Below are 26,661 nucleotides of genomic sequence, written 5' to 3' on the forward strand. Positions count from 1 at the left end.
TTCAAAGAATGCAGCAGTCACTGCTGCATCTTATTTCCTTTTTGATATCCGGTCCTAAAACGGTATACTGGTACGGCAACGGATCACTGGTTTTATCCATGACTCTCCGAAAGATGACTTTTGTTACACATTGACAATATTTTGTCCAGTATTACGTGTATAATTGAATAATTCAGGATAAAATTTAATTTGAAAATATAGATGGAATCTACAAAATCATTCAAGATGGCTGAAAATCAATTTCGGTGTAAGTATTGCATATCAAAAGCAACTTTACTGGAGGTCGGACAAGTATAAAAATTTCGGATAAGTTTAGTTATTTTGACTTAAGTGACAGCTGTTTTTAGCTCATCTGATTTTTTTTTAAAAAAATGATGAGGTTATTGTTCATCACTTGAGCGGTTGTCGGCGTCGCGTCGGCGTTTCCTGGTTAAGTTTTAGTTTAGGTCAGCTTTTCTCCTAAACTATCAAAGCTATTGCTTGAAACTTGGAATACTTGTTCACCATCATAAGCTGACCCTGTATAGCAAGAAACATAACTCCATCTTGCTTTTTGCAAGATTTATGGCCCCTTTTGTACTTAGAAAAATATCAGATTTCTTGGTTAATTTTTATGTTTAGGTCAACTTTTTCTCATAAACTATCAAAGCTATTGCTTTAAAACTTGCAACAGTTTTTCACCATCATAAGCAGACCCTGTACATCAAGAAACATAAAATCCATCTTGCTTTTTGCAAGAATTATTGCCCCTTTGGACTTAGAAAATCAGTTTTCTTGGTTAAGTTTTATGTTTTTGGTCAGCTTTTTTCCTAAACTATCAAAGCTATTGCTTTAAAACTTGCAACACTTGTTCACCACATAAGCTGACCCTGTACAGCAAGAAACATAATTCCATCCTGCTTTTTGCAAGATTTATGGCCCCTTTTGTACTTAGAAAATATCAGATTTCTTGGTTAAGTTTTATGTTTAGGTCAACTTTTTCTCTTAAACTATCAAAGCTATTGCTTTGAAACTTGCAACACTTGTTCACCATCATAAGCTGACCCAGTTCAGCAAGCAAAATAACTCCATCCTGCTTTTTGCAATAATTATTGCCCCTTTTGGACTTAGAAAATCGTTTTCTTGGTTGAGTATTATGTTTAAGTCAACTTTTCTCATAAACTATCAAAGCTATTGCTTTAAAACTTGCAACAGTTTTTCACCATCATAAGTGGACACTGTACATCAAGAAACATAACTCTATCCTGCTTTTTGCAAGAATGATGGCCCTTTTTAGACTTAGAAAATCATGGGTAGGACAATATTTCTATTATACAAAAAAAATCAGATGAGCGTCAGCACCCGCAAGGCGGTGCTCTTGTTGTTACCTTCTTTTTGTCTTCAGTATCTGAATCTGAAAATTATGTTTGAGTCGACAACTACAGTTTTTGTGCACCCCAAAATATTTTCATGGGTGAAAGTTTTCCGTATTATGACGGAATTCCGTATTTTGGACCTTCCCAAAGGTCATTTTTCCAAATCGTGTAAATCCGATGAGATTTTCGGGGGGGGGGGGGGGAATCAGGGGTGAGGGATATCAAGTCAATTCGTCCCGTAGTCATTGTTCCAGTGCGGTCGTCTATCAATGGGAAAATAATGACCTTCATATTTTCCAGGATGCTAAAAATAGCGCTGATTGCAACACAAGTTTGCATTATCCTTTTCCGTTAGGAATACCATATGTAACATTATTCTATAGCCGAAAATAACCGAACGCTGGCGATTATTCATCCAAATATAGACTGTAGATCGGTTATTTCCGCGGATAAGAGTGAAGATTCTATTTGAAATTTCCGTGTGTAACCGTTTGTAACCGATGGTTAACGAATCATTTCAGCAAGCGTGATACTTTATGACCTCCTTTTACGACAACCAAAAACCTGTTGATTACTGCTAATCGGAGGCAGAAATTTCGATTGTTCACAATATTGAAGAAAATGACCGATCTGACCATCATGAAGTTTCTACCAACGGATTAAAACACCAAGGAGATTGAGAAACAAGCCAAGAACAAAATTTAACGGCGATGGCAGTTGTCCGAGTTCGATTCTGAGAGATTGAAATGGTCTGATAGTGAGACCTAGAAGGCTAGATAGATATTTGATGTGTTGCGTATTTCAGGAGCTTCCGGGGGCCGCTGGCCCCCTGAACCCCTAGCCAGGGCTTTGCCCTGGACCCACCGGGGGCCCTATCGGCCCCCTGGCCCCCACATATTTCTTTCAGTATTTTCAGTTTTTCTAACTTTCACCCATGTATTTTGGGGAAGCACTTAGAGTTGCCCTTGTCCATCTATCTGTCCATCTGCCCATTGATCAGGTCGGATATCCGGGCACTTCAGCGTATCGCGTTGCGTAGCAACAAGCGGAGGTAACAGCAAACGCTAAATTGTAATTGAAAAGCGTTTAATGTTTCACTAGTGCTGGTTGTTTTCTTTGCTTAAAGTAAAATTTTGGGCAAAATTAATAAGTCAGTGAATTTATAATGTAGTATGATGTTTCAGAAATCACTCCCGAGAAAGAAATCTTTCTTTTTTGGGTTTCAGGCGTGATATTCATCATTGATCTGTGTAAGCTGCAAGGTCTCACATTTGTGACGGACTCGATGAAAATTATAATTTAAAAAATCGGAGGTCTTTTAAAAAATAAATAAAACAGAAAATCTAGCTCATCTAGTTAAGTTTTTTCATTCGTTTCACTTTTCTCATTCTATTTTGTAGCCTGCCATTAGAATAGTTCTGAAAGCCAAATAGCTTATACTGTGGTGTCAAAAGCGATTCAGTCACGCGAAATTTAATTTAAAAATCAACACCTCTTACCTAAATTCTGATTTGTATGAGATTTAATGAGAGGTGTCATAATTTAAAGCTTAATAGTACATTATACGTAAATACTGGAGAAGGGATTTTTCTCCCTCGAAGCGTATCAGGATCACAATAGAAGACCTTTAACTGCACAAAGGGGTCTTTTCGTTTTTGTCATGTTGAGCGACCTGTCAAGTTTCCACTTTTTTCTATTTTATATGATACAATTGTTTTAAATGTAATATGACTTTTAGAGCTACTGTGTTACACGAAGAGATAAAATGATATATATATAATAACTGCATGCTAGTTTCTTTTCAACGAAAAGCCAGGACGTATCAATAAAATGATGAGTTCCGTTTACGAAAATACTGAGAAATACTGATCTCTGTTTTGTATTAAATTGTCAATTATTTAAAACTGTGAACGATAATTTGCACGCTTTGTCTAGAATAATTTTAGTCATATCTTGCAGTACGTTTTAAATATCCATATTTTTTGTTAATTGTTAGACTGTCACAATTGACTGCTTCCACATACCACAAAATTAAAGCATTAAATTCATTCCAGTCATAAATCACTATGGAAACCAATCAGTATGTGGTATATTAATGAAAATCAGTTTTGACCAGTAATTAATAGATTGATTTCCTGTTTGTTTTATCCCTCTGATATACCCCTTCGGAGCCTTAAGATAATTTCCTGTCTCATCCATTTAATGTATGCCTTCAGGGTCTTATGATATTTGGAAGATGCACATTACTGTTATTTGGGTGTCAGTTGACAAAGGGATTAATAGAGCTACTACATAAAAATAACTTAATCAATACACATGCCCGAGTGTAGGACAAAATCCCCTGCGGACAAAACCCCCTTTGCTCATTTTTGCATAGGCGGACAAAATCCCCTTCATGTTTTTTACAAGGAGGACAAAACCCCCTTCGCACTTTTTTCCAAGGAGGACAAAACCCCCTTCGCATTATTTATACGGAGGACAAAACCCCCTTCATCCTAGAATGAAAAGAGCAAATTATATATTATATAATAATACATAACAAATCAAAGTATCTGAGAGTTATTTAAGAATTTACTTTAATGAACAGTTCAGTGAGAAAAACATACAATTAACAGGTCAATTAATTATGAGATATTTTACACTTATTTATTTCAACAAAATAGTATAATTGTATATGTATAATCTGATTAATTTCAAAGTCATTATGGAACAAACTGTAATAATTGTATATAATAGGATAAATACATCAATTATCCATATTATAAACATTAATTATAATTATCTTCAAGACATCTCTTTCTATAAATAAAATGAAAAATCTTAATAATCTATATTATTGTTTTCCCTTTATTTCCTTATAATAAAAAAAGCAAAGGGGGTTTTGTCCTCCTTGTAAAATATGTGAAGGGGGTTTTGTCCTCCTTGTAAAATTCAGCAAAGGGGATTTTGTCCTCCTTGTAAAAAACATAAAGGGGGTTTTGTCCGCCAATGCAAAAATGAGCAAAGGGGGTTTTGTCCGCAGGGGATTTTGTCCGGATTCCACCCCACATGCCCGAGCATATATATAGTTCAATGGAAATTTTAAAATCAATTCACCAAACCAGTTTTTGGCTGGGGGACATTTCTTCAAAAAAAAAAAAAAATAAATAAAAAAATAAAAATAAAGAAAAAACAACAACAACAAAAAATGACTGCAATAAGATTTTATGATATAGAATAAAATATAAGTTTTCAACTTTATTTAAATGACTCATACTTAATTATAGCATTTTAAATAAACTCAATAAAATATATGACACAAAGTACATTTCAGAAAACGGCAGCTATATAATTATTTCAGAGCATTAAAACATTTAGAAAATCAGCTTATTTTAAAAAAGACATAAAAAAAATCAGAAAGTTAATTTACTTATTTATTTGATCTGTTCTTTCTTGAGAAAACAAACAAACAAAAAATCTTTTTCAAGACACTTGAAAGATTCTTTGAAAGATGAAAGAAAAAACTGCTACGATTTTAAGCAAAGAAGTTGAATAAAAAATGTTATGTTCTCAGATATTTAGTTTATTTTAATATGTATATATGCAAACTGGGAAAATTGTTGAATAAGCTTGGGAACTTGTGTTAATTATAACTGATCCGTAGCGCCGATGAGCTGACAATACATAATGTGTCACTTTTTCCAGACCATTTTAAAATGCCACAAAATCAATTATCACAAAAACCCTACATTTTTGGAAAAATATATAGATTGTACTATAGCATAAGGACTGCAGATAATAAAAAAAGATGACTCTTGATCTGTTTTATTTAAAAATAAAGACATTACAACGCACACTGCTAGTTAATTCGCTACGAATTGCGAGGTCCTGCTTTCACCTCCAAGGTAATTTGCATAATTGATTGCTCCGGATGTGACGTCATGCCGACCTGATCAATCCAAAGCTGTGTTGTGCATACAGGGGTGTAAAAAATTTTTTCACACCACTCGCCCTGCAGGACTAGTTGCCAGTAATATCTACTCGCCCTTAGTGAACAGCCACTCGCCCTAATAATTGACACTTTTAATACTGTCACTTTTATGAAAAGAATATTATGTACAATAGTATTATTTCCCAAAAAATATTTATTTTGAAAAGTATCTAAATAATTTGGACACAATAATCATCGTCCATCCACCCGTGTTGAAAGAGATGAAAAAAAAACGTTAAAGATTTTCGGTTGATAAACTAAGTAATTGACCTTGTTTTCATGATCAATTTACACCCCCTCAAAGAGCTAAAAGAAGTGTGTCAGTATCTTGACATCTGAAGTGGAGATCAAAGCCGTATTTTTGCTCGAGATTGTCATGGCATTACGTCATGTTTTCGCGCCATGTGACACATCACTGTCTGATCGTACCGCATCGGTTCTTAAAATTGCTGAAAAATAGAAATCAATAAAAAATTTCTTCTTTAATTTGTTATCAAAAGCGAATGTGCTTTATCCCGTATAAAATGTAAATGTCTCAAACGACAGTTACTATAGTGGATATCCTACCTCTGTGACCTATTTGCCCTCAAGGAAATTACATTATTGTTTGACAAAAAAAACTTTTAAATTGTTGGTCAAAAATACATGTACAAAGATTCATTTAAAACTTATTAAAAACCGCAGTGACATCACATTGCTTTATTTTAAAATCACATTTCTATTTACGTTCACGAGGTCACGTAACCTATTCTGCCGCACTAACAGAAATCTGTTTGCCAAAAATCATTTTTACTCCATGTATTGTAATTGCTGCCGCTTTTTCATTATTTAAGATTTTTTTATTCTGTTTTTTGTTCTTTCTGGTCAAAAGTCTGAATTTTATGCCCAGAGTATTCATCCTTTATTTACTTTTAGAAAGAAATAAGTAACTAAGATTGCGCTGTTTGAATTTTTACAAATGATTATATGAAAATTCAACCGTTTTTATAGAATTTAGCCTACATTTCTGTCGATATCTTATTAAAATCATTATAGAATTCAAATAGTATTATTTCTCAAGAGGTGTTGAAAACTTGAAGGGAAAATGTCAAAAAATGAATGCACTACGTACGGTTTTTGTGTAAGTGTCGATGTAAATTAGATATTTAATACGATAGGTCGCACGTGCTTGTGGAATGGAAAATTATCGACATGACATTTTGATATCTTTACGATTCGCGGGTAAATTCCAGTCAAATCCAGGTAGCGACTGAACCATCTCAAAGTTTGCTGACGTTTTGGAGTTGTAATTTCTGAATTTTGGTTCAGTAAGGACATAAAAAACCACTCGCCCGATCGGTCGAGTATACAGCGAGGTCCACTCATCCTACTCAGATTTTAACTCGCCAATGCGAGCGGGCGAGTGGAATTTTACACCCCTGGCATATCACAAAAAGTATTTAACCCAAATTCTTCAAGCAATGGAAGTTGTGCACCAGGGGTTTTAAATTGGATCTCACACAGCCAGACCAGAGTTATGGCCCTTGACTTAGTTAAAAATATGCATAAGCAGGGCCAAAGTTTGTGTTGTATGTATCTCAAAAAGTATTTGACTGACAATTATGGAACATTACAAGAAAAGTATTCAGCACATGAAGTTGTGCACTTTGGGTTTTGATAGAGGTATCGCTCAGTCAGACCAGAGTTATGGCCCTTAATCAACATAATAATTATAGGCATCTTAATCACATGCTGTTGTGGGTTGTTAACTTAAAAGGTGTATGCCAAAATTGTCAAATGATCAGTATTATGGAGATCTGATAAGCAGAGAAAAACTTCAGAAAAGCTTAAGTTTATTTTACATATGTATACAGTATGTTTAGTCACAAACAAAGATAATCTGCATGACTTTACAGGCTTGATCTTCGTGGGAATAACGCTAATAATCGGCATGACTGTCATGCAAATAATGAAAATAATTGGCATGATGGTCTTGCAGATAGCCTCGGCCTGTGGGCCCATAGGCTGCTATAATCACCCAAGAATTTATTTTATCATAAGAAATGTAAAAGATAATTGAGCCATGCTATGAGAAAAACAACATAGTGGGTTTGCGATCAGCATGGATCCAGACCAGCCTGCGCATCCACGCAGTCTGGTCAGGATCCATGCTGTTCGCTTTTAAAGCCTACTGCAATTAGAGAAACCATTAGCGAACAGCATGGATCCATCCGCGCAGTCTGGTCTGGATCCATGCTGGTCGCAGTGCCACTATGTTGGAATTCCCGTGGCACAGGTCATATAAAGATAATATTGAATTTATTACTAGAGTTCATTTATATTTCAGCAATGTCTGTGTTTAGTTACTTCACCTCAGAATTAACAAGGGGATATTTGTTAGAGAGGGAGGAGGAAAAGTATGCACAGAAAAGACAGAGGGTCTACACTTTCATGAAAACCCCAAGAGAACTTGAAAAGGTATACATACATGTACACGTGCAAAGTCATACTGTTGCCACTAGTACAGGACAATAACGATTATTTTAGTTGTAAAATACCTATCTAGGTTTTATAGAGAATAAAATAATAATTGGGATAAGATTTATTTCGAGTTGGCAAGCTTTATAACCAACTATTTATGTGGTTTTATGTTGAAGACAGTAACTGTTACTCCCTCTCTGTCCAGATCTATGTATTTACTATGAAGTCATTTTGATTTTAAGGGGGACTAATTTTCTAAGACTGTAAGGTTGAATCAAACAGCAAAATTAAATCCCAGCAAAAGAGTAAAATTCACTTTCATTTTACGTTCAAAATTTGAAATTCAAAAATTCATATCCATACTAAATAGCCGGGCCCAAACCATGAAAGTCTGTGCCCTTGAAATGAAATAATTTCACAGTATACTGTACTTGATATGTCCATCAAAATGAAAGAAAAAGGAAGTGTACCTAGGTTTTTGTGACCTAGTTAAATTACATTTTCAATTTCTGACAAATTATGGACAGACTGTTTTGTCAAACATATTAATAAAGCCTGACTTGCAAAGTAAATATCTGCTTTGTACTCTGCATAGTAATTATGACAAAGTTCTGAGTATTTGTTCTCATCATACATATGAGCCGTGCCATGAGAAAACCAACATAGTGGGTGTGCGACCAGCATGGATCCAGACCAGCCTGCGCATCCGCGCAGTCTGGTCAGGATCCATGCTGTTCGCTAACAGTTTCTCCAATTCCAATAGGCTTTAAAAGCGAACAGCATGGAGCCTGACCAGACTGCGCGGATGCGCAGGCTGGTCTGGATCCATGCTGGTCGCAAAGCCACTATGTTGGTTTTCCCATGGCTTGGCTCATATGGAAAAATAGGGGCATATTTCAATGTATAAATGCACTATGATTTAAAATGATTCGGATAGTCGCCATTATGACCAATAATTGTGTCTGTGTGACGTTAAACCCAACAAAATAAATAAATACATTTAAAGTGATTCTGCTTTTATCTAATTTCAGTTTAGTACCTACGGATTTTTCCAGTGTCTAGATGCATTCCTGTTCATATTCACGTTCTTACCACTTCGTATTCTTCTGGCAGTGTTAAAGATATTCACTGTGCCTTGTGGATTTATGAGGTATGTGTATCCACAAAAATATTTAACTGGTTGCAAAGGCAGAAGCACTTGCCGCCAGCAGGCTAAAGGTTAAAAAATCTTTAGACAGTGGGCCGGTAATGCCACTCAGCAATTTCAGTATAACTACTTGTTAGGCAATTTGGCATTCTTCGGATGTAAATATAGGTCAGCATAAAAACTGGAAAGTGCAGAAATTGCATATGAGCCGCACCATGAGAAAACCAACATAGTGCATTTGTGAACAGAATGGATCCACACCAGCCTGCACATCTGCTATTTGCTGATGGTTTCCCTAATTGCAATAGGCTTTGAAAGCGATCAGCATGGATCCTGACCAGATTGCACGGATGCGCAGGCTTGTCTGGATCCATGCTAGTCGCAAATGCACTATGTTGGTTTTCTCATGGTGCAGAAATTGCATATGGAGAACATGTCACTTGTCAATTGTCATTGCTGGTCAGCTACCTAAAAGCTACTCGCCCTCTGTTTGGATGAAATTTTTCCACGTGTTCATTTCCACCAAGTTTGGCATGGAACGTATATATAACACTGAAAAATGATAAAGTGTGTGAAAATAAAATTTAGATACTGGTAAAAATGCAAGGAGAATGTAAAGGATTCAGAAATGTCCTGTTTATCTATCTAATATATACATACATGTATTTGATTTTTCTTCTTGCAGGTCACGAAAATTTTTAGAGCCAGCCCAGATCTGTGATATACTGAAGGGTATAATACTAGTGGTTTGTTCATTCATCATGACACATATAGATACGTCCATGATGTACCATCTTGTGAGAGGACAGGCCACGATTAAACTCTATGTCTTCTTTAATATGCTTGATGTAAGTACAGGGGGGAGACAATCAAAATCCCCTTGATCAAAATCCCCTTAGCTGAAAAATGACAGGGTGTTACAAAATCCCCTTCATACTTTTGCAGGGGGTATCATAATCCCCTCTGTGATTTTTACTTATTTCATTAAGTTCAAATACAACTATATACGATTTAAAAGTCTATTGCATAAAACACGTAAATACAATGCCTTTAGCAAACATAATATAATTTGGAGCACTGATATCTATATATCTATAATGAAAATCACAGAGGGGATTATGATACCCCCTGCAAAAGTATGAAGGGGATTTTGTAACACTCAGTCATTTTTCAGTGGAGGGGATTTTGATATACACTCAGTTATTACAGGGCTCTCGCGACTGGGCGACTTGAGCGAAATAGGCGCTCTAGAACTTCAAACTTCGCTCAAATCTAACCTCAAAGCGAAATGCAAGTCGCCCGATTTTCTTTGATTTCCGCACTCGCTAAGTACTGATTTCCGCACTCGCTAATTACTGCTACCCAGACTGTTGACAATTTGCACGGTGTCATAATGAGTGTCGAATACACAAACACACGCCGGCAGCATAATTTAAGCTCCGCCTACCTCAGGTACTTGCGAGATTATGCCGAGAAGTGTGAAAGCGAATCAAATTATCCGATACACCAGAGTCTATTGTGTTAAGCCAATCAGCGCCGCGTTTACGTCTTTGACACTTCGCGTTAATTGTCAACATGTTCGAGTGCAAAAAAAAACAATGTTTTATTAAAGAAACTGCTGATTAACTATGCGATTAATTGGAATATGGTTCACAATTATTTGTTATCTATGATAAAAGAACGACATGTAATGTATTAACTACGTTAAATTGACTCCCATTGATGAATTTATTTGAATATGTATTTCTAGATTACTATACACATTTTACTTTCAGTTTTATATTTCGAGTGAGATACTGACATTCTTCGGTGAATGACTCGGTGCAAAGAGCTATAAAAAATAAATACACTTCTACTTCTTTGCTCGGTGTTAATAATAAACACTTCATACATGTACAAGATATAACCAAAATTCGGCGTGTTACATTTATAGCATCGGCTTGAATTTTGAAAATGACTTTTTTCAGAATTTTGTAAGAAAACGATAACCACTGTATGGGAAATGATCTAACTAAGAAAATGAACGGTCACATCAATGTTTTTTATCAAGAAACAAGAAAATTACAGCCACCTTTCGAATCACTCAACATCATTGCGGTAGAAAGTCTTCCCACTTCTCCCTTAAGTCTCCCCACTTCTCCCTAAAACAGCTTGAGGGAGAAGTGACTTCTCCCAAAAATTTGGACCTAGCTAGACCCCTGTAAGTACATGTATATACTGACAGAGAAAACAGCAACTTGTCTTTTTGTTTGTACTAACATATTATCATATGATGGTGATGAAAGATTGAAGTTTTAGTTGAATGGTTTTCATGTGTACATGCTGGAAAATGTTGGTCCTGGTTTCTAATAAGGTACTATTTAAAGCCCTTTTAGTTAGTTCAATGGACAGAGGTCAAGATCTCCATTCAGGTGGTTATAGGGTGTGTTTATTGACCAAGTTGTGTTACAGAAACCAAAGTATATGGAATGACCATGTTGTGTTACAGCAGTCAAAGTGTGTGTGTGGACCAAGTTGTTTTACAGCAGTCAAAGTTTGTGGAATGACCATGTTGTGTTACAGCAAAGTGTGTGGAATGGCCGTGTTGTGTTACAGCAAAGTGTGTGGAATGGCCATGTTGTGTTACAGCAAAGTGTGTGGAATGACCATGTTGTGTTACAGCAGTCAAAGTGTGTGCATTGACATACATGTAGTTGTGTTACTGTATTGTTGACCAAGTTATGTTGCTGTTATTCAAGTGTGTTTTTTGACCAAGTTGTGTTACTGTTATCAAAGAGTGTGTGTGGGCCAAGTTGTTTTACAGCAGTCAAAGTGTGTGGAATGACCATGTTGTGTAACAGCAATCAGAGTGTGTGGAATGACCATGTTGTTTTACTGTATTTTTGGCCAAATTATGTTGCTATAATTCAAGTGTGCGTGTTGACCAAGTTGTGTTACTGTTATCAAAGTGTGTGTGTGAACCAAGTTGTGTTACTGCAGTCAAAGTGTGTGGAATGACCATGTTGTGTTACAGCAATCAGTGTGTATGTGTGTGGACGAAGTTGTTTTACAGCAGTCAGTCTGTGTGTGGACCAAGTTGTTTTACAGCAGTCAAAGTCTGTGTGTGGACAAAGTTGTGTTACAGCAGTCAAAGTGTGTGGAATGACCATGTTATGTTACAGCAGTCAAAGTGTTTGTGGTGTGTGTTGTCCAAGTTGTGTTACAGTTATTTGACACTATCTGTAGGCATGGTCAGACCAGTACAGTCTAACCTGTCTTAAGCAGCCAGCCAAGGGAAGCAGACAATTTGGCCGCTTAAGCCAGGTGACCGCTGATCGGAGGTGCAGCCAGTATATGTATTTTTCAGACTTCTGACCAGTCTATAGCCTTTAGACCCATTTCTTTTTGGGTTTTCTATTATTATTTTACCAGGATACAATGACGTGCATTTGCCTTCGCAATACGAATGGTATTCTTAGCAATCTAAAACTCCGGCGTGGTTTTTTTACTAAAAAAATTGTTACAGACAATTTTCCAACTTCAAAACAAGTTTGTTTACAATTTTCGGGAAACACTACTTTCTATAGTTTAGTCGGCCATAGTCCAGGCTTTGCACCACTAAAATTATGACTCTAATATACTGACTAGAGGTTAGGGTTAGGTCGACTATGGCCACAGTGGTTCGTTTGCCCTATGGAAAATAGCCTTACCCACAATTTTCGCCATTTTGGTAAGGGAAGCTACTCTCGGCGCTTATTGTCTACGCTAAATCTAAGATTGCCGTTACGTTCCGTAAAAGATAGAGTGGTTTATATTTTTTTTCAAACACATTTTCATATAAATTTAATAGTATTTTGATGACAAAAGTATAAAAAATCACAAATATTATGCTACTTATTAGTTATCGAGTATTATCTTTAACCGAGGTCAAACTGTGAACAACAAATTTGACACGAGGTGACACGTTAATTGCCGATAATTATACTGGCCATTTGATCATAACAAAAGGGGATTACACCTTTGGTTATCAGTTTTAATTGAGAAGCTCATGTCATTTTGTTGTTCTTGTGGTGAAGTCACGCGAAACTTAGCAACCACGTGCTCCTCAAAATCGGGTATCTTCGGCGATTATTGCCTAAAAATAATTGGTTTTGGAAGAAAAATGGCCGCTGAAAGGGGTCAAATACGGCGGTCGGGAGGCAATTTCGGTGGCCGCTGGCCGCGGACGGCAGGTGGCCGCTGAATAAAGTGATAAAATAGAGGAAAATCCGTCGGGGGCGTCATAAAATGGCCGCTGAACGGAGGTGACCGCTGATCGGAGGTGACCGTTAGTACAGGTTAGACTGTATTAGCTTGTTCCCAGTCATTACCTGTGTAAAAAGCAGAACAGGAACCAGTTTTTTTATGAATGGATTTTATTGGCCTACTGATTTTATATGGAAGTGTTATATATACCTCCACTGCAAATGTGGAAATAACATTATTAAATTTAACATTAAATGTATTTTCCAGTGTCACAGTTGTGTGTACTTTGGCAATGTTAACCACATACCTTGTGTTGTTTGTAAACTCTAACTTCCATTTTGTCTTTTACCTCAGATGGCAGATAGGTTACTGTCCAACTTTGGCCATGACATTCTAGATGCTCTGTTCTGGACGGCCACAGAACCAAGGGGTAAAAAGAGGGAGCATATAGGAACATTGCCACATCTTCTCATAGCTATTATCTATGTCAGTATCCTTTATGATGTAGAGGTGTAACTATACACTGGATTGTCAATGCATTGTGATTAATAGCAACCAGATAGTCTGCAGTGATAATGAAAGTTATGATCTAGTAACTATTAGCAAAAGTTTCCTCAACTGCTTATACTTTTGAAAGTCTGCATAAAAGGATTTTGTCCAGTGTTAAACTTGCTTCCATGTGGTCTCCATGGCCAAATGGTTAAGGAAGCAGACTTTATAGAATTACTTGCCCCTGAATGATGTGGGTTTTGAAACTGTAATTGTGGTGTAGAATGTGAGGAAACCATCCAGCTGGCTTGTAGAAGGTTAGTGGTTCTACCCAAGTGCAAGCCCATAACTGAGAGGCATTGGGATTTTGCTTCTTTGTGAAAAGCTGAAAAAGTCATCCTATGATCTATGTTGAGTGCGACTTCACACCCAGCAAAAGCAAAAAAAAAAAAAAAAAAACATCAGTAAATTACTATTAAGTCAGAAATATTCACAAAGCATTCTGATTCATTTTAGCTGATATAGCATATTTGATTATTTCATACAAAATAGTATTGCTTGCAATGCTTGGAAAAACTCAAGATATTATTCACTTTAAAGGGGACAGCATAAGGCTTAAAAGAAAGAGAAAATATGATGTACTTTGACTGTTCCTCAATTTTGCATAATTTTGGTCTCATTGAAATGTCTATTATTATGTCTGGCAACCAATACAGAGGTTACAATTCAACCCATGGCTAGACAAACTAACTCATTAACACCTGATCGAAATTCATTCTGCCTGCAGCTGTGATTTATTTTCTGCATAGTGATAAGCTTCATCATCTTGAAAAAAACCCAAAAAAAACCTGGAACATTAAAGTGTATTATTTTGCAGAACTGAAGATGTGTATTTTTCTTTAACAATGTGTTTAGTCATACATTGCATGCTGATACTGTTTCAAGCTACAGTTCTCAATGTGGCCTTCAACTCCCATAACAAATCTTTACTAGTCATAATGATGTCAAATAATGTAAGTATACTGTCTTCTAGTTATTATATTGTTGTTTATTTAAAAGTTTTTAAAATGCTATTATTTTTCCTAAAGAATATACATAAAAAAGTGATATGTAGCGTCAAGCTGGGTATCCAGCCTGCCCAGACAGTTATATGGTCTTGCAATAGCAAATTAAGCCACTTTACTTACTGCACTTCAGTTGTGAAAAAGCATTGCGTAAATAATAATTGCTTACTTAATCATCACTGTACTACATTGTGAAGGGGCCGCCATGGACTATCGGTTAAGGTTGCTGACGAACAACTTGGGCTTCACTGATGTGAGCTCAAAAAGTTGCTTGGGATGTAGAATTCTTCATGTGCGGAAACTAAGTCTCCAGCTGGTTTACGGAAGATTTTGGTTCTACCAGTGGCAAGTGCCCTCATTTGCCTGAAACAATACAGAGAAGGGCACCTTCGGTCTTCCTCGAAAAGTCATTACATGACCTAAATTGTGTCAATGTGACGCAAAAGACTACCTCCCCCACAAAAAATAAATAAATAAATAAAACAAACTTTAACAGGGGTAAATTGATAACTGAAAACATGTTTACTCAGAATCATAAGGATTAAATTTATTCAGTCGTATAACAAATTTTGCAAGGACTTCATTATTACTCTGCTTTTAAAAAAAAGTTGTTGCGTTGATTGTTGGTGTAATAATACTGGTTATTTCAGTTTGTAGAGATAAAGAGTAACCTATTTAAGAAAGTAGATGCAAGTCATCTCTATCAGATAGCATGTAGTGACGTGAAGGAGAGATTCCATTATGTTATATTGTTGTCAGTCGTGTGTGTACGCAACATGAATGAAGTATCCTGGGACATAGGTAGGTAGTCATTTGTTTGTGTCTTCCTATGAGCTAACTTATATTGCAAGGCTGAATCATTTATACAATAAAGAGGGATATTATTGTTTTCAAGTCCAAGGTTTTGCTATAGTTTAATTAATTGTCAGTGATTTTAAAAAATTGCAAAGTCTGGGATATATTATTTTAATTGTGACATAATATCCAACATAATAATGCATGATCTGCAACATATTCATAGTGCCAACCATTTTTAGCATGTCACTATATTGTTTTGCACCATGACCATGGAGGTAGTAAAGAGATGGAGGGCAGATGAAAGCACTGTGTGGTACCGCGGTTTTGTTATCGTCTAATAAGTAATGTCAGTTAGTAACAATTAGTTGTTAATCACATATCATGTTGCTTATTACGGAGTTTACCGAGTGAGATCTTAACAACAGCGGGAGTGATTTGATACTGGGATTGGGATATTTTGGCATTTTCCGTTTACACTAAAACAACCTGATGACATTTTTTTTTGACGACGTTCTGTAAATGCTGAGACTATGACGTGTAATTAAAGTTGATGAAATACACGCATTTTATTTGTCATTCACAGACATACAATTATAATTAATCTGCATCGAAACTGTTCATCTTGAAAGCATTACATATGGCGAATGAAAATTACGAAAAATGAAGATTTTGAAGTAATTTTCTCTTTCAATGAATCAATTGAAGAAATAGGGACATGGAGTTATTCTGACAATGAGTGGCAATATTTTCAATGTGAACAGTCAAACGATAGGGAAAGAATTAACTGCGATTATTCAAAATGCACCACTCGTGTGCCGATTTGACCACTGAAACTACACTGGAGGGTCCCTGACTATATCCATTCTCACATACCAGATGTTTAACATGGTTCATCTCGGGGTACCATGTCGAACATTGATGAATGAGAATGGGCTATATCCAGAATGTCAGAGTTCCTTAATTTGCACAGTCGGTACAGAAAATTTTGTTCAGAATCATTCATTGTTTTAGAAATCATTGTGCAGATTGGACAACTCTTTTATCAGAGCTAATAACGTAAATACACAGTCGACAAAATGGTCTATAATTAAAATCCTCACAATTGCTCACGTTTTTGACACCCAGTAAATGAAAATTTGATACCTTGACTTTACTTTATGTGTCTAAATTTGGTAGGGAATTTTAGGAAATTCGGAAGAATTTAGGTTAAAATGAACTATTGAAAAATTGTAAGCACATATTTTCCTGAGTCACAGCTGTCTGAAGAGTTACAAGATCACAGAAACTCAGGTTTAAATAAATTATAGTACATTTATTCTCCTGGTGAATCCCCATTAAATTTTTCAACTATGACACATGTACAAATGTCACCTACTACTTCCGCTTTGTTGAAATTTAGATGCATCTGCTGATTTGCGATAACACTGCGGTGGTGATAATACTGCTGTGCCGCAGTGTGTTCAAAGGATTGCATTAATTACATGTGAAATAGTGATAATTAGATGTCTGCGGTATCTCTCATAGGATTCTGAAAGGAACTCAGTAGGGAACTAGATGTGGTATATTAAATAATTAGCACCAATTATCTCATCCGCACTCCATCTCTATATTACCTCTATGCCATGACATATTTACTATGGTATACCAACGATTTTATCATACTATGACATTCATTTCAGCCTTCTTTGTTTAATAGGAAAATATATCTGTTTGTGTTAGAAGAGTACTTTACAAAAAGTATATTAAAATTGAAACTCAGATGTTCTCTTTTTAATGAGTCTAAGATGATATAATATGAAATGCTAGAAGAAAGATAAAATGATGTTAATTTTATATTTCAGAGCATTTGTGGGTGTTGTTACCAGATGCCCTCATGGTACTTGTATCAGAAATACTTGTTGACTGGGGAAAACATGCCTTTATTCTCAAGTTTAATGAGATACCTGCTGATGTAAGAATTCTTAGCTTTCATTTCACAATCGTGCATGGTAAATGATATGATATCAAAATGTTCAGAGATCTTAAGATAAATGAGCCACATCATGAGAAAACCAACATAGTGCATTTGCGATCAGCATGGATCCAGACCAGCCGCCACATCCGCGCAGTCTGATCAGGATCCATGTTGTTCGCTAACGGTTTCTCTAATTGCAATAGGGTTTGAAAGCGAACAGTCTGGATCCATGCTGGTCACAAATGCACTATGTTGGTTTTCTTATGGTGCTGCTCAAATAATGAAATCTACAGCAATGTTTTCTCTTTCATAGATGTTGTTACCGGATTTGGGTTGAAAGTTGACTAAAAGGTAGACTAGCCACTAGACTAATAATAAATATATTTCTACATTTTTCCCTTCTTTTAACGAATTCAATTTCATAGAGACAGAAGCCAGTCTATTTTAGAGATTTTCACAGAGAAATGATGTTGAAATTGGACATAGGATATAGACTGGCTCAGCTCACTACATTCAGTTATAAAAATGTAAAAAGATATATCATAGTCTAGGAGCTAGTCTAACTAAAAGGCAGAGCAGTTATGGTCACTTACTTAAAACAACTCACTTTAACCTTTTCGTATTAGGCTTTTATAAATTAATTGCTAGACTATCTTCTAGATTTTCCTTAAAATTTTGCTTTTTTAAATTTCTGATAACTGGTATTTCCTGTATGAAAACACAGAAATGACAAGCTAGAATTAAACAATAAAATATGCTTATTGCAAATACAGATATTAAGTTTTAAACAGTTACAACTTCTAAATATATTTGTCTTATGATTTTTGTGTAGGGGCAGAAAATATACCTTTGTATTTTCTTTCCTTTTCCAAAAATTAGATATGTTATATACTGTGAAATTATTAAGTTTCATGGGAGACCAGTTTTTTGCAGATTTCAAGGTTGCATCAATTAGTGAAATTAAACCCAACAAATAAGCAGGAATTCCATTAATTTTGTTCAAAAGTCGGAATCCACAAATTCACATCCTACAAAAGAGTTATTTTGACCAAAACAACAAAATTTCATGCCCGCAAAATTAATTGATTTCACAGTTTATTTAGTTTTCAATATTTTTATGATGGCTTGTTTTGACTGGTAACATACAAAAAAAAACTTTGTAATTCAGGTATATAGAGAATTTAAAGTTAAATTAGCCCTTGATATGGCAACAAGCCGACAAAGTCAGGTAAGAATTGTTACTTGATATCATTATTCAGATCTTGTATTTCATATTGCTTTACAATGCTATGTTAATGTAAAGTCTTTGAATTTATATATTGCATACTGGTAATCTTTTATAGAAGTAGAGTATTTTGAAGTCAAGTGTGTGTATCTGTCTTTATATATATGTAGCTGAATAGGGAGATCAGAATGAGAGCAGCATTTATCCTCAGGAGAAGCAGATGTTCTCCATGACTATTTGACAGAACAGATTGTGTCTGAAATCATTTATCTTTACCATTCATTCCAAGATGTTGTCATAAAAGTTGTCAGAAGGTTAATATTTTGCTAAATCCTATGGAATCTCTGAAGATTGACATCTGTTTAATACATGTAACTGAATTTTTTTGCAAGCAGTGCTGACTAAAAAAACATTAACAGGACAGGCTTTTTTATATTTAAACTTGTACTATTTAAATTGTAGGTATATTTTTTCTTATTTAAGGCATTTACAGATCATTCTGACCTGGTATCAAGACGTATGGGACTGACACCTCTGCCTTTAGCTTGTCTACTGTACAGAATACTGACTAAATCTATACCAGTATCCACATACATGCACTACAGTATATTATTTGTACTTTATCTTTGGTAAGTTTTTATAGTTGCATTGAAGTGCACAAAAATGTAACAAAGTTTTATCAAAATTTTAACAAGCATTTAAACTCTTTTTGGAGGAAAGGCTCTTAATAATAATTGCTTTGTTAGCTTGACTGTTGGAAAAATAGTGAGAGCTGTTATGCACACATAGGGGGTTCAATGGCGAAGTGGTTAAGGTCATTTACTTCAAATCACTTGCCTCTCACCGATGTGGGTTCGAGCCTAACTTGATGCGTAGAATTCTTCATATGAGGAAACCATCCAGCTGGCTTACAGAAGGTCAGTGGTTCTACCCAGCTGCCTGCCCATAATGAAATAATGCACAGAGGGGCATCTGCGGTCTACCTCTTTCATGAGAAGCTGGAAAGTTGCCATATGACCTTAATTGTGCTGGTATTAAACCCATCAAAACAAACAAAACATGTTCTACTCAGCAGAGCACTGGTCTCATACGTTGGTTTAAGTTTTGATTGCTAGATAATATTTTAGAAACATTTAATGGATTGGATTGAAACTTAACACAGTGCTTCATAGTCATCATTCTTACTAAAATAAGAAAGTTAGGGAACTCTTTCTGAATTTATTGTAAATTATGGCTCCTTTTCGACTTAGAATATTCGGTTACACTTACATGAGTGCAGCTAACAATGAAGTAGTTTCTCAGTATTAGGTTTAATATGTACTGGATTGAAACTTCACACAAGGCTTCTGGTCATAAAACCTAAAACAGTAATCAAGTTAGATAAATCTTGGTTGAATTTGGTATAATTTTGGTTCTTTTACTCAGAAAATTTGGCAATTTTTAGCTCACCTGTCACAAAGTGACAAGGTGAGCTTTTGTGATCGCGCGGTGTCCGTCGTCCATCGTGTGTGCGTGCGTCAGTCCGTAAACTTTTGCTTGTGACCACTCTAGAGGTCACATTTTTCATGGGATCTATATGAAAGTTGGTCAGAATGTTCACCTTGATAATATCTAGGTCAAGTTTGAAACTGGGTCACATGCTGTCAACAACTAGGTCAGTAGGTCTAAAAATAGAAAAACCTTGTGACCTCTCTAGAGGCCATATATTTCACAAGATCTTCATGAAAATTGGTCAGAACGTTCACCTTGATGATATCTAGGTCAAGTTCGAAACTGGGTCACGTGCCTTCAAAAACTAGGTCAGTAGGTCAAATAATAGAAAAACCTTGTGACCTCTCTAAAGGCCATATTTTTCATGATATCTGTATGAAAGTTGGTCTGAATGTTCATCTTGATGATATCTAGGTCAAGTTCGAAACTGGGTCACATGCGGTCATAAACTAGGTCAGTAGGTCTAAATTTAGAAAAATCTTTTGACCTCTCTAGAGGCCATATTTTTCACAAGATCTTCATGAAAATTGAATCTGAATGTTCACCTTGATGATATCTAGGTCAGTTTCGAAACTGGGTCACGTGCGGTCAAAAACTAGGCCAGTAGGTCTAAAAATAGAAAAACCTTGTGACTTCTCTAGAGGCCATATTTTTCATGGGATCTGTATGAAAGTTGGTCTGAATGTTCACCTTGATGATATCTAGGTAAAGTTTAAAACAGGGTCACATACTTTTGAAAACTAGGTCAATAGGTCAAATAATAGAAAAACCTTGTGACCTCTCTAGAGACCATATTTTTCAATGGATCTTCATGAAAATTGGTCAGAATTTTTATCTTGATAATATCTAGGTCAAGTTCAAAACTGGGTCACATGAGCTCAGAAACTAGGTCACTATGTCAAATAATAGAAAAAACGATGTCATACTCAAAACTGGGTCATGTGGGAAGAGGTGAGCGATTCAGGACCATCATGGTCCTCTTGTTTTTATAGTGCAACTAACTGTCAATCTGTATCTTAGAAATAACTTTAAAAAATTGATTGAAACCTCAAACAATGCTTTCTAGCCATTAAACATACTGGAATAACCAAATAAGATAACTTTTGTTCGAATTTGTTTTAAATTTAAAATGAAAGTTTTGCAAACAACTAATTATCAAGTTGTATCTCTGTAAGAACTATATGATTGGATTGAAATTTCGTACAAGGCTTTCCAGTCATCAGACCATGCTGAAATAACCAAGTGAGATAACTCTTGGCTTAATATGATGCAAATTAGAGTATTTGAAACTACTACCCAAGACGCTTATGACACAAAATAACTACAAAATGTAGAGCTAAAAATAGAAATACCTTCAAATGATTTTTTTCTCATGAACTGCTTCTAACATTTTACCATTATCAATTTTGATCATGAAGTTTGTTCTAATTGCTACAAATTTTTGGGCAGTCCCAGCAAAATATAAATAACTTTTAATGAACTGCGTAAAGGATGCTCACCTATCTTGGTCAGAAACAATGCCAGATGGTCAAGATCTTTTCCAGGTGAGCCACTTTAGCCCATTTGAGCCTCTTATTTTAAGTTTGATATATTTTTATTTTCATTTTATTGTGCTTTTCGTACTGTTCCTTACTCAACCAACACAAATCAACCAAACATTCCGCACTCAGAAATTACTTCACTTTAAAAATGTGGGAGCTTTGTTGTCTTCTAACACAGAATATTCATATTTTTCAGTTTGATGTCTTTCAAAGTTTTAAACAGCATTATTTTACTTGGACATTCCTACACAGTTATAGAGAATTATGATAAAGAGAACCAGTCCGCCTCTTCACCCAATGAGGAGCAAGAACAGCCTGAACCAGCCAATCAGAAATCATCACCTGCTGCAGATAGTGCACCATCAGTTGTAAACCATAAAACTCATGAAAGGACTGCATCCTTTGATGAAAAATTGTCTGGAAATTTCAGCCAGATATTAGCAGCAGATTCCTACACAGAACTTACACAAGTCCGTACTGATACTGCAATAGAACAAACTAGAGGATTTAAAGTAAAAAGTGCTAAACTTGCTGATTCTGAAAGTGAAGATGAAATCCAAAGTATTCCAAATGACAGTGAATCTGGATCACATGACAATATTCTTACATCACCTGATGTGTCACATGCCCAATATATTTTAACAGGAAGTCAGCCTAATTTTACCCAAAATGCATCAGGAGATACTCAGTCGTCTAATGAGAGTCTTGCAAATTCACCATATGATCAGATAAAAAGTTCCCAGAATTCCTTAGAAGAATCAGGACCAGGAGGGGATACCCCTAAACAATTTCACGGTCACTCTGTTTTTCAAAGGTCACACAGAGGCATTTTTATGAATTTTGGAGTGGGAAAAAGATCTGGCTCATCTATTTCCCTCCCTGAAACAGTAGGTATCCAAGAATGCTCAGAACAGGAAGAGTGTAGTCCAGTCGAAGAGACTGTACATGTATTTCCAGATAAGACGGAAAAAGTAGAATGATCTCCATTAAAAGCTATGCTATTTTATTATATACATGTTATTTCGGATGACTCTAGTCTTGAAAACATGGATGCATGTTTGGATGTTATTGTTGTTTTGTTTTTTTTCAATGAAGAATAGTGTTATGTAAGTTTAAGAATATGTATATAGCTGTTAAACATATACACAGTGTGATAGTTGTTTAAGCTTTAAATGTTTTCTTTTTATTGTCCATGACACAGGAATATAAGGATATATTTCTTTATTAGCTTGACTTTTCAAAGAATAGGTAGAGCTATTGGACTCACTCATGTGTCCGCCGGCATCCCGATTTGGTTAAGTTTTTGTATGTAATCTGGTATCTCAGTAACCACTTGTGGGAATAGATTGAAACTTCATACACTTATTCATTGTGATAAACTGACATACATTGTGTAGGTTCCATAACTCTACTTCGCTTTTTAACAAAATTATGCCCCTTTTTCAACTTAGCAGTTTTTGGTCAAGGTTTTATATGTAAGCTGGTATCTAAGTACCCACGAATTGGAATGGATTGAAACTTCACACACTTGTTCACTGAGATGATATGACATGCAATGCACAGTTTCCATAACTCTACTTTGCATTTTTACAATATTATGCCCCTTTTTCGACTTAGTAGTTTTTGGTTAAGTTTTTGTATGTAAGCTGGTATCTCAGTACCCACTAATGGGAATGGATTGAAACTTCACACACTTGTTCATTGTCATCATCTGACTTGCAGTGCACAGGTTCCATAACTGCTATGCATTTGTACAAAATTATGCCCCTTTTTCTACGCCAGTCTCTGAAAGAACGGGGCGTAATATGTGAACACCCTTGGCGGGCAGGCGGTCAGCTTCCAAAAGCATGTCTGCTCTCTAAGTCAAACAGTTTTCATCCAATCTTCACCAAACTTGCTGACGATGTTTGTGGGCATAATATGTCAGCCAAGTTCGATAACCAGCCAAATCGCCTCAGGCACTCTTGGATTATGGCCCTTGAATTGCTTGAAAAACTGCAAATTTAACCTTGTCTGCCCTCTAAGTCAAACAGTTTTCATCCGATCTTCACCAAACTTGGTGACAATGTTTGTGGGCATAATATCTCGGCCAGGTTTGATAATCCCCAAAATCACCCCAGACACTCTTAGATTATAGCCCTTGAATTTACGTAACTGAATATTTAGACGGGTGTATTTCGTGACAGTCTGGCACTCTTGTTTGACTTTAATAGCAGTTGTTGGTTAAGTTTTTGTATGTAAGCTAGTATCTCAGTACCCATTTACGGGAATGGATTGAAACTTAACACAATTGTCCATTGTTATGAACTGATATGCATTGTACAGGTTCCATAACCCTGTTTTGCAATTTTACAAAATTATGCCCCTTTTTCAACTTATATATTCATTCAATTGATAAGGCTGTTGAATAGTCAAGCATTGCTGTCGTTTGACAGCTCTTGTTCTGAATAGAATGCCAAGTATAGTGCTTGAGGGTTATACCTTTATAAAAACATGTACTTTTTTCTGCAGTTTAAATACCAAATTTTCTTGAGGGAGAAATTCCATGCTCGCTATGTAGGCTCAACAGAATACATAGCGATAAATTAGTTACTGACTAAAGTGAGCATAGTTTTTTGTTTGTGACAGAAAGTGTCTTTTATATTAAATTAACAAAAAAATTGTCAGTTTTCATATGTTAGGGGAAATCATCTTTAAGTTATATTTTTGAAAAAATGCACTATTAATTCCTTTGTTCTTTTTGGGGTTGGTGGTACGAGGAGAGAGTGACAGTGGTTGTCAGCCTTGACATATGATTATGAGCAAATCTATCAAAATTAAAAAATAAAGTACAGTCATATAAAGCATTAATTTTTATCAAACAAAAAAGTTTCTATATGAATTAACTGCATAAAATTGTCAGTGGCTGGTAATTTTTAAAGACTCACTGGAAAATGTTATGTTTTATATTAAGATCATGTTAACAATGTTTCGTTTTAATTAAATGAGAGAATGACATTGTACTACCATTATTTTAAGCAAGGAAATTACTTTTTATAAAGTGGCCTTGACTACAGAATCTGGCAATATTACTACAAGAACTGTACTGCTTGATCTACCTAATCCATATCAAGGTATTTCATGAAATGCAGATTTAATTTCCAAGATGAATATATAAACTGTACAATAGATCTCAAAGGGTGGTACTACCGGTAGGCTCTTTTTAAATTTGAAATATCTTTAATAATGTCAGTTTTATGTCTAAAATTGTATTCTCTCAGTGTAAAAATCTGACAGATGTTAAATGGAATTTATGTTTTGTTGGATTCATTTTTTTTTCTTTCATGAAAATATCACATCATCTTTATATGCTAATTTTTACATAGTAAGTATTCAAAAATCAACATTCCAGAGTTGAAGCATGACATTTGTTATTACTTTACATTAATGGATATGGAAGTCTAAACAGTTATTTTATTGTATTTCTTTGATTAGATTTTTGTATTTATTTATAAGTGATAACTTTACTTACAATTAAGGTTTAGCCTGTTGGTGGCAAGTGATTCTTCCTTTGCGACCAGTGCAAACCTTGATCAGACTGCACTTCCGTGCAGTCTGATCATTGTCTGCACTGTTTGCCATTCAGTCAGTATCTTTTTGGTAAGCACCCCTTTTAACAGTTAATGGTACTGGCCAAATTGAAAGATGGACAAGTTCATTGTAGAAATTTAGCAGGGTAAGGGTTGGTTTTAATTATTGAAACTTGGTTTTTTAATTCCAAAAGACGGAGTCTTCTAGGTAAGATAACCAGACTTGGACATAAAAATCATACCTGGTGCAGGTGTTCTTCACTAAATACGTGGCCTTAGCCTCACACACATGTAAACATGACTTATACATTTGACTGATAACGTGATAGTACTTAAGCTGTTTGAAATGCATTTTTAGCTCTCTATTCGAAGAATGGTCTAGCTATTCTACTCACCCTGGCATCTGCGTTGGCGTCGATATTGGCATCGGCGTCGGCGTCAGACCTTGGTTAAAGTTTTGCATGCAAGAACATATGGCTATCATTTAAAGGCATAGCATTGAAACTTACTTTTTCTTTTTCTAGGTTAATTACCAACCTGACTGGGTCAAGTCCCATAACTCTGACATGTATTTTGGCCAAATTATGCCCTCTTTTGGACTTAGAAAATCCTGGTTTAAGTTTTACATGAAAGTTACTTTCTCCAAAACTAATGCAGATATTGAATTGAAACTTCACATGTGTCTCCGGGGTTTTGGGTGCAAGTACATATATCATTTAAAGGCATATAACTTTGAAACTTATTTTTTCTTTTTCTATGTTAATTACAAACCTCACTGGGTCAAGTCCCATAACTCTGACATGAATTTTGGTGAAATTATGCCCCCTTTTGGACTTAGAAAATCCTGGTTTAAGTTTTACATGAAAGTTACTATCTCCAAAACTAATGCAGTTATTGAATTGAAACTTCACATGTGTCTCCGGGGTCATAAAAATAGATCATAGCAACAAGAGTCATAACTCTGACTTGTATTTTTGCCAAATTATGCCCCCTTTTTGACCTAGAAAATTCTGGTTAAGGGTTTGCATGCAAGTACATACAGCTATTACTTAAAGGCATAATAGCTCTTATTTTTTCTTTTCTAAGTCAATTACCAACCTCACTGCTGCTCACTGGGTCAAGAACTCTGACATGTATTTTGGCCAATTATGCCCTCTTTTGGAAATCCTGGTTAAAGGTTTGAATGCAAGTTACTATCTCCAATATATTGAATTGAAACTTTAAATGTGTCTTCAGGGTTATGAAATTAGGTTATAGCACCAAATCTCATAACCCTGACATGCATTTTTTTCCAAATTATGTCCCCTGTGAACTTAAAACTGCTGGTTAAAGTTTTGCATGAAAGTTACTATCTCCAAAACTTATGCAGATACT

General features: G+C 35.5%; 1 protein-coding gene across 1 annotated transcript; it reads left to right on the forward strand.

The window, feature by feature from the left end:
• Nucleotides 1-79: 79 nt before the first annotated feature.
• Nucleotides 80-25,442, forward strand: LOC123546844 (transmembrane anterior posterior transformation protein 1 homolog). The gene is made up of 11 exons (XM_053551155.1): nt 80-247; nt 7,652-7,782; nt 8,817-8,935; nt 9,618-9,780; nt 13,511-13,646; nt 14,561-14,658; nt 15,360-15,510; nt 17,349-17,458; nt 18,630-18,689; nt 19,170-19,315; nt 21,915-25,442. The coding sequence occupies exons 1-11, from the start codon at nt 202-204 to the stop codon at nt 22,696-22,698; spliced, it is 1,944 nt and encodes a 647-aa protein (XP_053407130.1). The 5' UTR covers nt 80-201; the 3' UTR covers nt 22,699-25,442.
• Nucleotides 25,443-26,661: the final 1,219 nt, after the last annotated feature.

This window comes from Mercenaria mercenaria, chromosome 9 (assembly GCF_021730395.1).
Source record: "Mercenaria mercenaria strain notata chromosome 9, MADL_Memer_1, whole genome shotgun sequence".
NCBI lineage: Eukaryota > Metazoa > Mollusca > Bivalvia > Venerida > Veneridae > Mercenaria > Mercenaria mercenaria.

Bases quoted from the DNA above. Each gene is read 5' to 3' on its own strand.
- LOC123546844 (XM_053551155.1), top strand. From the start codon at position 202: ATGGAATCTACAAAATCATTCAAGATGGCTGAAAATCAATTTCGGT. The intron at 248-7,651 runs GTAAGTATTGCA...TTTATATTTCAG, and splicing joins GGCTGAAAATCAATTTCGGT to CAATGTCTGTGTTTAGTTAC. The intron at 13,647-14,560 runs GTATCCTTTATG...CAATGTGTTTAG, and splicing joins CATAGCTATTATCTATGTCA to TCATACATTGCATGCTGATA.